This window comes from Vollenhovia emeryi, unplaced genomic scaffold (genome assembly GCF_000949405.1).
Source record: "Vollenhovia emeryi isolate VEMERY1.0 unplaced genomic scaffold, V.emery_V1.0 DF939132.1, whole genome shotgun sequence".
NCBI lineage: Eukaryota > Metazoa > Arthropoda > Insecta > Hymenoptera > Formicidae > Vollenhovia > Vollenhovia emeryi.
Genome location: NW_011967234.1, coordinates 2060146 through 2073742, shown reverse-complemented (window position 1 = coordinate 2073742; position 13597 = coordinate 2060146). Strand labels below are relative to the sequence as shown.

The 13597-nt window shown below is 38.5% G+C and overlaps 3 protein-coding genes across 4 annotated transcripts in view; 2 read left to right on the top strand and 1 right to left on the bottom strand.

The window, feature by feature from the left end:
* Nucleotides 1-208: 208 nt before the first annotated feature.
* LOC105568033 lies at nucleotides 209-2923 on the top strand. The gene is made up of 2 exons (XM_012023390.1): nucleotides 209-466; nucleotides 1322-2923. The coding sequence occupies exon 2, from the start codon at nucleotides 1370-1372 to the stop codon at nucleotides 2768-2770; it is 1401 nt and encodes a 466-aa protein (XP_011878780.1). The 5' UTR covers nucleotides 209-466; nucleotides 1322-1369; the 3' UTR covers nucleotides 2771-2923.
* A 1204-nt stretch (nucleotides 2924-4127) lies between these two features.
* Nucleotides 4128-7613, top strand: LOC105568031 (insulin-like growth factor-binding protein-related protein 1). The gene is made up of 4 exons (XM_012023387.1): nucleotides 4128-4440; nucleotides 4749-4950; nucleotides 6561-6864; nucleotides 7136-7613. Exons 1-4 carry the CDS (start codon nucleotides 4283-4285, stop codon nucleotides 7303-7305), a joined length of 834 nt encoding a protein of 277 aa, XP_011878777.1. The 5' UTR covers nucleotides 4128-4282; the 3' UTR covers nucleotides 7306-7613.
* The window catches only part of LOC105568032 (prominin-1-A), a 20812-nt gene continuing 14324 nt past the window's right edge, over nucleotides 7110-13597 (bottom strand). For both annotated transcript variants that reach the window (XM_012023388.1, XM_012023389.1), the window contains 10 exons: nucleotides 11929-12099; nucleotides 11336-11435; nucleotides 10029-10223; nucleotides 9351-9573; nucleotides 8492-8791; nucleotides 8217-8375; nucleotides 7917-8050; nucleotides 7795-7839; nucleotides 7320-7705; nucleotides 7110-7215 (listed from right to left, as the gene is read on the bottom strand). In XM_012023388.1, the coding sequence (XP_011878778.1) occupies nucleotides 7672-7705; nucleotides 7795-7839; nucleotides 7917-8050; nucleotides 8217-8375; nucleotides 8492-8791; nucleotides 9351-9573; nucleotides 10029-10223; nucleotides 11336-11435; nucleotides 11929-12099 (1361 nt within the window). In that variant the 3' untranslated portion in view covers nucleotides 7110-7215; nucleotides 7320-7671. The remainder of the gene's footprint in view (nucleotides 7216-7319; nucleotides 7706-7794; nucleotides 7840-7916; nucleotides 8051-8216; nucleotides 8376-8491; nucleotides 8792-9350; nucleotides 9574-10028; nucleotides 10224-11335; nucleotides 11436-11928; nucleotides 12100-13597) is intronic.

The window sequence follows — 13597 nt, the reverse complement described above, 5'->3', positions numbered from 1 at the left end:
AAGAACAAAAAAATCCAATAACGATATCGGTTTCCCTCGTTTCCAAGTGTTTCATCAACGCTCTGTATTAAAGCGCGTTGTAAAATTCAACAGCCCTCACCGCCGGCTGGTTTTGGCGCGCGTAAGAAAAGTGTTGCCCGCGCGCGACATCCGCAATATTTTAGGGCAAACTTATTGACTGCTTTGGAGGAAATTGGAGCTAGTGCTTATCTCTGTTTTCGTGAAAGCACTGTCCATTTGTAGCGTCGCTCTCGTTCTCTTCTTTATGTTTCCTCGGAGAGAATTCTCGAATGAATATGAACGCTAGGCGAATACCTCTCTCCGGAGATATTGAAAGAATTATTGGATTTTCTTATTTTGCGCCGTGTTGCATTTTGTTCGCAGCAGAACTGTCGCTTCGTGCCGGCCGTGCCTCTCACCGACGTCCCCGTGTTCCGGTACCATTTTGCTTACGTCGGACTGTCAGGTACACACCGAGGTAGATTCCTCGTTGAGATACGTTTTAAAACGCTCGAGATTCCTTTGAGGTAGTAAATCTTACATCCATTTACTGCGACGGGAGACGAAAGTAAATGCTGGCGCGAGGAAAACAGTAGATTTTCTTAATCCCGCTGTTCAAGTTTAAGATCGCTCAATTCTTGCTCGATTCCTGTTTTAGAAATATTTTATCATTAATAGCAACTTCAATATTCAATATTAATAATTGACTCGAGTATCTAACGATACAAAACTCAACTATGTTTGAGTGGAATATTTGAAAAAAACTATTACTCATATTTGAATTCAAACATAGTCGGTGTGTATGACAAACCGAGACGGAATCGGCAGGTTTGAGTAATGCGGAATGAACAATGCGAGGCATAGTTAATGCTTCTGACATCCTGTGTACGTTTTAATTAAATTTGATAGGAGGACTGCAAGGATTTAATTCAGGCGCGGTTAGTTTGCGTACTCGATTTATGTAAATTAGCATAGTATAGTTAGAAGTAGGCGAGCGTTTCAAAGTTTCTTAATTATTCGGTAAAATTTTGTGAAGTTGGCCAAACTAATTTGTATACAGACTTTAATGGCTTAGTAATTGGAACGTTTAAAATGTTAAACGTTTAAAATGCGACCGAAGCTCGACTGCTGTAACTTCAATGTACACGGCCATTACGTTCGTTACCTTTATCTCCGCCTGACTTAAGAGATATCACCGTATTACGGGGCAATTTTTACAAACGGACGGCGATTTTAAGATCGGCGACGCCGGCAACTGCAGTTCGAGCGATAAGTCGTGCCTCGCTTTGTAACTGTCGTCAGATTCTTCTATCTTCGACAGAAATGCTGTGGGGACCGTCGCTTAGCGGGTGGGGCAAGCAAATCGGAAATGGCACCGGCAGATAAATCGTCATCACCCGAACCCCCGAGACGGGAAGCGGGCGGTGGTTGCCCGCCGCCAAACTGCAGTCATCCATCGACCCGCTGTAATTCTCCTAACACGAATTGCGCGTCGACCGCTCCGTCCTGCTGTCCTTCGCAGCGCGGGTATCCTCGAGCTGTGTCGCATCGGGCACCCAACTGCCAGCCCTGTGCCCTGAGATCAATCCTGAAAAAACGCAGCTGTTGCCAGTGCAATAATACAAATCGCTGCTGCCTGTGCCAACCGATGCCACGTGCTTGTAACTGCCCGCCACCGATTCAGGTGGACGCACGCGCTACCCGCGAGTGTTCCTGCGACTTTCCGTTCAGCCCGGAATGCGCTTGTCCACCCGGCGAACGAAGATTCCCAAGAGCGACAGTCGAGTGTCCCAACGCCCGTCTTTGCTGTCCGTCTCCTCGGTTACCACCCGGTCCCAAGTGTTACTGCCCGCCGTGTCAACCGTGTCCGCCGCCTACTTGCGGTCCGTGCATTGCATCCTCCAAGTGTCGACGATCCTTGCCACTCAAGGAACCTTGCTCGCCGTGTCCGTCCTGCCCACCTTGTCGCCGGCCGGTTCCGACAGCTTCGCCTTGTCGACCTTCGACACCTTGCAGAAAACTGACCTTCTGCACCGAGCGTGGTGGTCGACCCTCTTCGTCCTGCACAGGTCAGTCTTGGCGCGCGATCATTGACGATAAGAGCTCGGAAAGTAGCATGTGTAGCGAACAATGTGACGATGAGAGACGAGAGTTACACAGTGAGAAAGGTCGCGACTGTCGTTACGCGGCGGACTGCGCTGGATCCGAGACTGGATCCAAATGCACTGACGAAAATCGCAATTTAATGCTGAACAATAGACAGAATTCAACGTCAAAGACGTTCACGAATTTGTCGGAGACTACGAACCCTTCGAAGTCTGTCGATCCTGATTCGCGCGACGTGTCGGGGGAAAGGGACGGGACCGCTTTTGAAAACGCGGCGGAGACTCTTGAAGGATGTACCGCCGAGAAATCCTCAAAGGACTCGTGGTACACTTCACCTGCCCACGCTCCGTGCGACAGCGGCGTAGAGCCCGATTGTTGTGCATCCCATGAGGAAAATCCACACACTGGAGGAAACGCGTCTGGGAATCTTGTTTCGGCGAGACTATCAAGTCGTTTGAAATCACTTAGTCGGCTAAAGGATTTATCGGCGCCGAATAAAACGCTGCTTCGACGTGGCGTTACTTTTCGCGATGCACCGCAGGCACGTGTTGGACCGTGCTGGCGGGTGCTTCGACAAGCATTCCGGGCGAACCGCACCGACACGTGGGATCGACAGGCAACGCAGGGGTGGTGGGTCCTCGGGAAAGGATACGACAGATGCTAGTGCTTACCTCGGGCAAATCGCGTAATGCGATTGAACGCGCTTCAAAACTGCCGTCTCCTACGATTCGCGATCGTTCAATCTTCCTCACCTGAGTCGTCTGGCGAGCAAGTTGCCCGTTTCGTCACTCCGCAAATCGAAATTACCCGCTCGCGTCTGTAACATGTCCAAGTAATCAGCGACAGGAATGGGAGAGTCGCGAATAAAATTTCGAGAGAGCATATTTATATGTAAAATATTTTTGTCGTTAACACAGAGAAAAAGCTATTAATAGGTTGAAAAATATTTCAAGTAGGTCGAGATAATTTCAAAAATTAATGGGCTAGTGTTTTGGTATGAATGAGCTCGTTTTTTCCACGCAAATCCCTTGTTTGAAAAAGATCTATTTGGCAATAATTGTTGTTATACATTTTAATTATTTAATGTATTTCATGCAAGCACATCTAACGTTTAATATTTTATCATTTACATTTTATGTATTTTTATACGAATTTACTTATGTAGGTTATAAAAAATGGATAGATTAAATATCCCGCTTTTAAGTTACAAACTTTTTAGCTATGTCGATTTTAATAAAGTGCACATTTGAGATTCGCAGAAAAATAAATTTCAGTACATGTTCAAAAATTTTGAGAAACTCGGGAAATTCGTCTCGTTAATTTAATTATGTAATGCGCTAGAGACTGATGTTTACTGTACCTTGTGTTGTGACCAAAGGACCAATGTGACACGTGGTGTGGTGCATCCAGTAGGTGCCAGCGGTACATCGGAGGGAACGTTGAGCGCACACGCGCAAACAAACGCGAAGAAGAGCGCGAGTGCTTGCTGCGATGTATTTTCTAATCTCGGTGGTATCGGCTATTCGACTCTCGTACCAAGCCCGTTGGCACTAATATCCTTCGTCCTACTGATTCTTGCAGCCGTTACCTGGTCCTCCGGTTCAGCCCTTTGCCGCCGTTACTTGTTACGCAAGAGAATCTGCTGGAAATATCTGAGCTTATAATTGTACGAAATACTCTTCGGTTTAAACGAAATAGAATAAAGAACATTTGAATTTGCCAAAACGCACGCACATATAAGTGAGTGAAGATACACAATTCTAGAAATTTGCAATAAAAGTTAGCACGAAATATAAACTTGATCAAACAGCCTGTAAATTACGCTTTGTTCCAAATATAAAATTCACGATACAACATATACACGAAATGTGAAACAATGTGTAACGATGAATAAATGTCTGATCAACAAATGCATCGAACCGTACAGGTGAGAATATTAATTTGAACAATAAAAATATATTTCGTTTATTTTAACGTAATTTATAGTATTTTTTCGCCGATTTATATTTATAAAGTACAAATACGCGATGGTTAAATAACGGGAGAGTATGCATAGCGGTGATCTCGCGTGGATTTTCTTTTTTAAATATACGCGATACACATAACGCTTCAACCTCCCCCATCACATCGGGAGTGACATAGCGAATGACGCTCGCGCTTTCTGTCAGTCGGCGAAATGACGTGCCGGAGAGCGTTTCCGTTCACGTTTTTAACGGTGTTGGTGTTCTGTGCAACATTCCGACGAGGCGCTCCCGTTGTCGCAGGGACCATCGAAAATAAGAGCGTCACTGAGAAAGCGCAGCCAGAGGGTTGCATCGAGTGCGGATATTACAGGTACACGCGGTCGCGGATAAAGCTGGATGCAATCGAATGCTGTAGCGTAATACAAAGCAGAGGGAAATAAATTCAGCATTAAGAATCTCTCGTTTGGAATTTCAATTCTTCTGTGCACATCCATTTATATTTTTCTTTTAATTCATTTATATTATAATTTAGGAAGAAAAATACTTCTTTTAAACTAATTTTAAAAAGTATTACTTCTTATCCTAAATTATAAGTATCTAGAAACTTTGAGGTAAACTTTCTAAGATTCGATGAGCTATCATAAAATATTCTTTTCGTCGTTCACTGCGCACGTACAGATGTCCGGAGAATTCTGGAAAATGCTTGCTGGGCTCGGTACCTGATCCTTGTGGATGCTGTCCGGAGACTGGTTTGTGCGCCCGTCTCCTTGGCGAACCATGTTGGAACGCCAGCATCCCTGTTTTATCTCCAAAGAGCCGTAACGATGGATACTGTGCAAGAAATTATCTATGCGAGTTACGCTCCGATTTAGAAGAAAAGGTACGAAATGTAGTTCGAGTTTACAAGAAATCTTTAGTTTGAAAAGCAAACTTTTAACACCTTAGAAAATCGTTCTTCTCAACACGAAGAGTATGAATGAACGTGCTTCGTGTCATTTCTGAAATTTTCAATTTATTTGTGTAGGCATATTTCTAGAATTTCCTGCTTCTTATTTGTTCGTCACATTCAAATATTACTGTTTGTAGTATCGAGTACTTTCGAGGACTCGGGCACTCATCTGTGTTGCTACATACACAACAACCGTTTCGATCACGTATTTGTGTCATGCACAGTTTTTCAGCGATTAGACCAGGGACGTGTATTATGGAAATATTCAATATAAATTCCGATCGGAATTGCTTAGTTATTTTCAAGATTTCTATTATGTCTTCTATTATAGGGAAAACGGAATTATTCCGGTCGGAATTTATTCCAAATATTTCCATGATAGGTACTGATTTCGCACAGTCTCTCGAAACTCGGTCGTCCGATAACTTACCCGGTTGTGTGTGATATTATCGATGACTTGATATAACCGTCCATATAAATAATCCAAAAGTTAATTTAAATAAAGACAGCATCCCACTCGATGTATTATACATCTGTTTGTTTAAAGCAAATGTTAGGTATGTATAATTTCCACACTGTCGTGACAGATTCCTCTGAAGGCCAGATTCCTTTAAAGAACATTCATTGAATTTGCGAGAAGTTAAGAATGTCATCACGGGCGATATTTATCACCTCCGTAAGTGATACATTCACTTTCGCAATTAGATTTAAGGAGATCACGTTCTAGATCACTCGGTCTCAATGAGCCCGGTAATGAGATGTCTCGGTTTCTGGGTTAGTTCGACACAAAACTCACGCGTCATTGCGCAAACGATATCTAATGCAGACCCGCGTATATCATCCACCCACTGTGCTACGAGCTACGCTGTCAGTCAGATCTAACGTAGCTTCAAGATTGCAGTCACCGGCGACTTACGGTCGCTGACCCGCTCCGCTAGCCTTTTCGCATCTAATTTCGTCTTGTCGCGCACCGTAGGCCGTGATCGCATTGTGAATATATGCGCACACACGTCATGCAATCAAACAATCAGGCAGACCGTTTATGATAGACGCGGGCTGGATAAGAATACTTTTCGCTATATGGTCTTAAAGAGTGGCAGCCGTACTTAAATAGCCGGAACACCTATCGCACAGTTCGTTCCGGGTAACTGCATAAATACTAATCATTTACATCAACTGTTTAATTACATTGAACTACATCAAACTATTTAAACAGTCACTAATTATTTTCCTAGTTGAGCGAGTTATCTATAAAGACTATTTGCGCCAAGTGTTACGTTTGTTCCAGTTTCGTAGAATTTCTCAGGATATAGCGAAAACGTGCTAGCGCACAGGGTACCATATTACCAACTTCAAACGATTTAACTTCTCCGTAGTAAAATGGGAGAATTGTGTTGTGAATGTTTTGTCTTCGATAGTCATTCTATCTATAAAGTGGAAAAAAGCAGTAACAAGAAGAAAATTGCGATAATAATGTCTTACAATATAGGAGAAAGATGCGTGTACGTAATAAAAAACGAACGGATTGAATTTTTATGTAGGATGCTCCGGAGGCAACCTGCGTCTGTATGGAACAGAGCCCGGCGTGCGGTAGCAATAACGAAACTTACCCGACGCCGTGCGCGTTGCACGAAGAAGCGATGAAACTCAGGAACTCATCTTCCTTGAGGTTGCAACACCTCGGTCCTTGTGAAAGTAGACCTTGGATTCTATCAACTTTGGAAGATGTTGTCTCATCTTTTGGTCAACGCGTCGCACTTAATTGCGAGGCAAAGGGCTTCCCTGTGCCAGATATCTTCTGGGAATTTCATTCGGCTGACGGGAGAAGCGTAGTGAAATTGCCAGGTAAAGTGATACAATATTTAATGGTTAAAAAATGAAAAATTTTGCACAACGTTTTCGCGCTGCGCGGATTAAAATATAACGTGCAAATAAATCAAGTGGATCTAAATACAATTGCTAGAATGAGAAAACAATGTTAAAATTTTATCTGGCAGTAGCATTTAACAGCACTCAAGTTTGTTGCAAGACTTACGCGTTATGTGTGTTGCAGGATAATTATATAAATAAATAAATATAACCCCACAGAATTCAGTAATTATAGTTTCATTTATAGGAGAGGAGCACGAGGCGACAGTACACACGAGCGAGGGCCCAGAGTCACTTATGCGAACATCGTGGATGCAATTGGCTCGGCTGGATGCAAAACACATTGGGATGTATTATTGCATTGCTAACAATTCCATAGGCGAAGCAAGCACGTCTTCGTTCGTGTCTATACTGTGAGATTGTACTTTTACCTTGTGGCACTATCTTTCGTATAACTGCTGTGTATACGAATACAATGAAAGAGAAAACAAGCTGACTAATACATTGGGGAGGTTTATTTTCCTGACAAACAGACGCATGAAGAATTATTCGCACAAATGATCCAATTTTGAGATCAAGTAGACTCGATGGAAACGTATGAACGGCAGTTGGCTTCTAGAAATCTGCTTACGATTAGATACAAGTAAAACTTATTTTGTATACTTATCTATAACTTCAAGCTTCTTCGATGTTTTTGCTATATTAAATCTTGTGTGTGATGCTGTATTCATTTCTTTCTGAGTCTGCCTGCAACGCGAAGTCCTTGTCCTTCGTCCTTGTTTGTTACCAATCGTTTTGTGGCGGCAGCGGCGGCGGGCTAAAATATAATTTCAGTTAAAAAGTGAATTTTATTATATTGAAATTACTTAAATATAAAGTAAAAAAAAGATTTTAATAATGATTTACTCTGGCATCTGCCACGTTCTATCGTCATCCATATTGAGACTTTGCCTGAAGAAAGATATTATTTTTATAATTATATTTTGGATCCTTTAGATTTGTTAATTAATTAAGAATGTGATTCTAACGTTCTTGTTGACAACAGGGTAGCATCTTCTACGAATCGAGGCGGTTTCTTATATGCCAGTGACAGAATATGAGCCGTTGGTGTGCTGACTATCATGACGATTACGCATACGAACGTAGCAAACCAGAAACCGTCCTGAAATTGTAGATACATAAGGAATTTTATTAAAAATGCGTGATTTCTTGCTACATTAGTTATTCATCTACTATCACACGTTGAGAATATTTATTTTCTTCCTGTTTTTACTTACATATATATTTAAATTACTTAATATCTAATTGATACATTTAATTACACATACAAAAGGACTTAAAATGTGAGCACATAGTAAGTATCTCAGTCCTTCTAGAACGTTCCACAAGGGTCGACACTTAGATACTTCCGTGCTCATCTCAGAGAATACGTGCGTCCGCCATTGATCTAGGTAATTCGATAGTCGGTCCACGTACAACTTCGTCTTCTGCAAACGATTATTAAACGATAAATGCCTAGAGTGTGTGGTGTTTTCCGAATATCCAACGATATTATTTCTTTTAAATAATCTACAAGGAAAAATTTGTCAACACCATTATTCACCAATTGAGCAATCTTCTCTCCCTGATGATCTATATAATATTGTATTGTCCTCAGATGCGAGATCGATTGATTAACTTGACGCCAAAGAGGTTGCACTTGCAACTCTAGAACTGCAAGACGATAGACCAGATCATCTTGTAACCTCATCAACGGTGTTACTCGTCGCAATGCCAGATCTCGCATTGTTGTCCCAATGCTTTGCAGTTCCCTGGCGATACCTCGATCCTGCAGTTGACGGGATACATTGTCTAGTTGATCGGCCAATGTGCTTATATCTTTACTGAGAATCGGTCCTTGAATCTATGAGAGAATAGAAACTAGTTGAGATTTTATCGAAGAAATTAATAGAGTCGATTTCCTTCAGAATATATTTTTCTTTGCAAAATGTTGTAACTGAGAGTATCATAAATGAAAAATGGGAAAGCATGCTAATTATATGAATAATTTGCATATACGAGAGATTGTAAGATATGAAAATAAATGTACATGTGTACGTTATACACTTGATGAATTGGCGTAGTTATGCGCAGCTAAATAGACTTTAATTAGTAGTGGCTTTAAACCATAATCACGGAAACAACTCGCTGTGAAATCCGTGTCGTTTATCATGGTAGCCGTCTAGCATTACGTAGTGATGCAGCTGCGCAATTTGTTACTTCCCTTTAATGCCGGTGGATTTTTCCTTCAAAAAATTCTTCAAAGCCCGAGTAATCTCGAGCTTTAATCAAGTTATTAAACTCTAGTCAAAACCATTGCTTTAACTTTACAATACAAAGACTCCGTTTTCATTTGGAAGAACATAAGACTAAAAAGTTAGAATATATTTAACAGCAACAAACACTTGCAAATGAATAGGTACCATAATTCTATGCGCGGTGAGATTCAAACCACAGGCATACAAGAGATCCTGAAGACGTTGCCGTAAATTCGGCGTTAATATTTGGAGACCTTTCAAATCGACTTTAATATTTGAGATTGCTCTAGACAAGCCTGGCCATGTCCAATGCGCAGTCAAATGTTCCAGTTTCATCGCGTTTTCCAGCCCGAAGGCGGGATAAGCTGCCTCGTTGTTTCGACATTTTCTGCAAATAAATATTGCTGCTGAAAGCCGTAACACACATTGTAACCAGTGGCTCTGTCTATATATTACAGCCTGTCATATTCCTAAAAGGTATGTAATAAAAAATACAAATAAAAAATATAATTTATATTCAGACTCCAATCTGCAGTTAAACTATGTAAAATTTATTTTAAGCTAAACGATGCCGTCGTTAAAATTTGTAAAATATTATATTTCATATAATGAAAAAGTTCATTTGATCGGAAATATAATTACGACATCGATTAAAAAAATATATATATATATGTAAAATATGTGTTTTAATCGACAACTTTTGTAACAGTATCTAGTTTGTAATTTTCAATACAATCTATAGCTTTTTAAAATCGTTTATCATAAAGCTTCATTTATTTACTGGCGATAATAAATCTATTTGTGAGTTTATTTATTTAGTTACAGTAAGAAAACGGAACTTACTCAAAAAGTTCCTTGAGAGGAAATGTGAGTTTTCTTCCTAAAAACATTCGAGTTTCCAGCATAACTTCTATAGTACGATAGTCGGGATCGTACAGCGGTCGACATATCAACATTTCTGTGTGGCTGGCAATGCCCAAAGCGACAATGAACACTGCCCATAGTGTAATCGAGACGAAACAGCTCGTAGCTACGCCACTGAAATCCGATCGACACACTCAATCTAGCGATCTGTTTTATTAGATCTGTAAGATCTATTACCTCCGATCAAGTTATCTGTTGTCAGAGCTTATTAAATGATAATATAAATATTTATTTACATTATTACCATCTCTGCATGATAAATTCCTACTGTCATGTAATAAAATCTGGTAATAAATCTTGTTATATTTGTATGTGGTCCATCATTTTTGAAAAGACAAAAGTATGTTTGGTACAAATGTAATACATACTTATATAAAAATATATATCTGATAGAAGATTATTTAAAGAGAAATGTGCAACGCGCGAGGTTGTTCAGCATATCATTTTGTATGCTATAATATTATCAAAAACGTTACTATCACGTTATTAATAAACAAATTAATATCGCTATGTATTTAATGTCACAAAATTGTTGTGAATTTGAAAGTAAAAATTTGAAATGAAAAGGATTGATCTTCTGTACAATATTATAGTTCATGATTTGATGTAATATTTACATGTGAACTCGTTCTTTTATTGGATAGATAAGTCAATATGAACATGACGAAAGAAATTAATTATACTATGTCAAGCTTATATTGCGTGTGTGTATGTACACACACTTAAAAAGTAATCACTTTAATAATTAAAAAATACTTTTTTCTTTTTAAAAACAGTATTTCTTTAAAAATATAACTCATCAATGTACTCTTACATTTCATATTGTAGTGTTTAATATAAAAATTGTATAATAAAATCACCTTGTTATAACTAAGCATCCATAATGCACACTTTACGTAGTAATATGTTGTATTACAATACGTATACATATACATAAGTATTCATGAGTAAGGTGCACATATGGTACGTGAGGTATGTATTACAATATACCTCATGCATGTTGATGTTACTCATTGTCAGTAATTTTAAAGCTAATAATGTGTCTTGGGCGATACAAGGAATAAAACCATTAATCATACAAATCTTTGTGCTACGCAATTCCACATGATTATCAATCAAAACCTTGTCTAATATAATACTCCGCAATAATAAAAATGCCACTGAAAGTACAATATAACAGAACTTTCTGCTTCTGCTATGATTTATACGAGTAACATAATACTTACCACAAAAGAGTTGGACGCACTTTATTTTCGGATGATCCGCAGCGACAACACAAAGCTCCAATCAGTAACGAAAGAACCGGTAAAATGCATAGAGCGCTAGCTGCACATGTCACAAATAAACAGAATATATATTATATTTCATTAGTTACTTGATCTGAATATGTTATAGTATCAGTGTTATGTATAATTTCTTTTTTGTACTTAATTTATCGCATGTAAATCATTACTTTTCTTTTTCACGAATATTTTGTTGCATAAATAATTCTAATAAATAGTTCTAAATCTTACTTAAAACGTGATAGATACATATATAATTTTGATAGTTAGAATAACAAAATCATTCAAAATTTTCTCTAAGATTGTTAAAAATATTATAAATTAGATAAATTTATTTCAATATAAACATATCGAAATATAAGAGAGAAGAAAATTGGTATAGAGAAACGTATTAACTCTTTACCGTTATCAAGTTATCTTTTTAAATCCGTTATTCACTTGGAAATGCTTCGTACGGTCTCTGTGGTCGTTTTCCAAATACCAACGCGGTGAATAATGGGAAAATATTCAATGTAATCTTGAAAAATTTTACGTACCCGTTCCAACGATCCATCTGATATGTTCGAAAGCGATAACATGAGGTACAACGTAATCCGTGATATTCCTCGCAGAATCCAGCTGCTTTGAGACTTCGAAACTATTCGTCTCCACAGTACGCGTTTGATCGACAATCCTGGCACGTGCGGCATTGATCTCGCGTCGAATCTCTATGAAAACAAAGAATATTTTTATCTGTTATTTCATAATTTCTCTCTGTTCTGTATATCATGAGTGTTTTCATAAAGAAAAGCTATTTATGAAATATATACATATGTGTATATCTCACAATTAATGTTGAATTAGTGTTGAATTTTGATGTTATAATATTAAAAGGAAATGTCATTAACTCTATTATGTAATTTGATCTTCGATGTGAAATTAGATAGAATTTATGATATTTGTGAAACTACATAAAACATAATTACTGTGTAAAATAATAAGGTTGTCAAGATAATACGTTAATATTTCTCATATTATTATATTTCACTGTTCTGAGGACGAAGTTTCTCAAGCAGTAATTTTCATGGAAAATGATATTATTAAAATATTACAAGGCAGATAGTGAAAAACTCAATTTCAATATCTTGCTCTTCCTTTAAAAAAAAGTATAAGTTACGACTTATTAACAATCAACTCTGCATGGAATTCCATATCGAAGACATTCGATTATTTGTCCTGTACTAACGCATAGAATATATTATAGATTACTCTAACGATAAATTTCCTTCGTAATAATCCGGAGTCTTTATCGCGAACTTGGAGAAACTGCTTGGTAACAACCTCCGATCGACGTTGAACTTGTTCCACTTTATCGTCCCGTCAATGGGACGAACCTTTTACAAATTTTTTGCGACTTTTCTTTTCATGTAGTAATATTAATGCGATATGGATTTCGCATTAGATGCCGACCGTCACCTCTCTATCGGATCTGTCTGCCGATGGATGGCGGCGGGCGACAAGCATTATTGGTCGATGGCGAGTTGAGAGAAGTCGACAGGAGTACAAGTCCGCCTCGCTTCGGTTCATCGGCATTCCAGCGCTGTAGCATCCATCATCCCTCGTTCCTTCGGGAATCTTCTCAATTTTCTTTATTAATAATTTTCTTGGCCTCCTTACGCTTTATTAATCGAAAAAGCAATGTCCATCGTTCAACAACACGGGCCTGTTATAACGTATTTATACGTCGGCGCTATTGTCTGCGAGTATTTTAAAAGGTAAATTCGCTGACAAATGTACACAGACGTTTATCCAACATATGTATACAATTAACGTATTTTATTAATCGCAGGTATTTAATGAAGAAATAATAAATTATAATTGACAAGTTGAAATGCATCATTTAAACCAGATTACTGCGTGCCGGTGAAAGTAATTATAAATAAAAAAGAAAAGAATTTGTAATCCATGGAGGAGAAAATACATTGATAATTCTCATAATTGCATGGAAATCTCTTGAAACTGTTTTAATCTGAATTTTTCGATTTCCTTCTATAATTCCTCTAGAATTTTGTCTAAACGTGAATATCCGATTTTCAATTATCTACACTAGTTAAAAAATGGATTGATAGATAAGATCACACATGCACACATGTATTGTAACATGTATACAATGTTTATGCTATAAATTCTTTTTCAAGCTTATCTCATTATACGTTTGCAAAGCAC

What these genes read in the sequence shown, in the direction of transcription:
- LOC105568031 (XM_012023387.1), top strand. Translation starts at nt 4,283, where the DNA reads ATGACGTGCCGGAGAGCGTTTCCGTTCACGTTTTTAACGGTGTTGGTG. An exon ending in GCTCCGATTTAGAAGAAAAG is followed by an intron (nt 4,951 to 6,560) that starts GTACGAAATGTA and finishes ATTTTTATGTAG; the next exon opens with GATGCTCCGGAGGCAACCTG. An exon ending in AAGCGTAGTGAAATTGCCAG is followed by an intron (nt 6,865 to 7,135) that starts GTAAAGTGATAC and finishes TTTCATTTATAG; the next exon opens with GAGAGGAGCACGAGGCGACA.
- LOC105568033 (XM_012023390.1), top strand. Translation starts at nt 1,370, where the DNA reads ATGGCACCGGCAGATAAATCGTCATCACCCGAACCCCCGAGACGGGAA.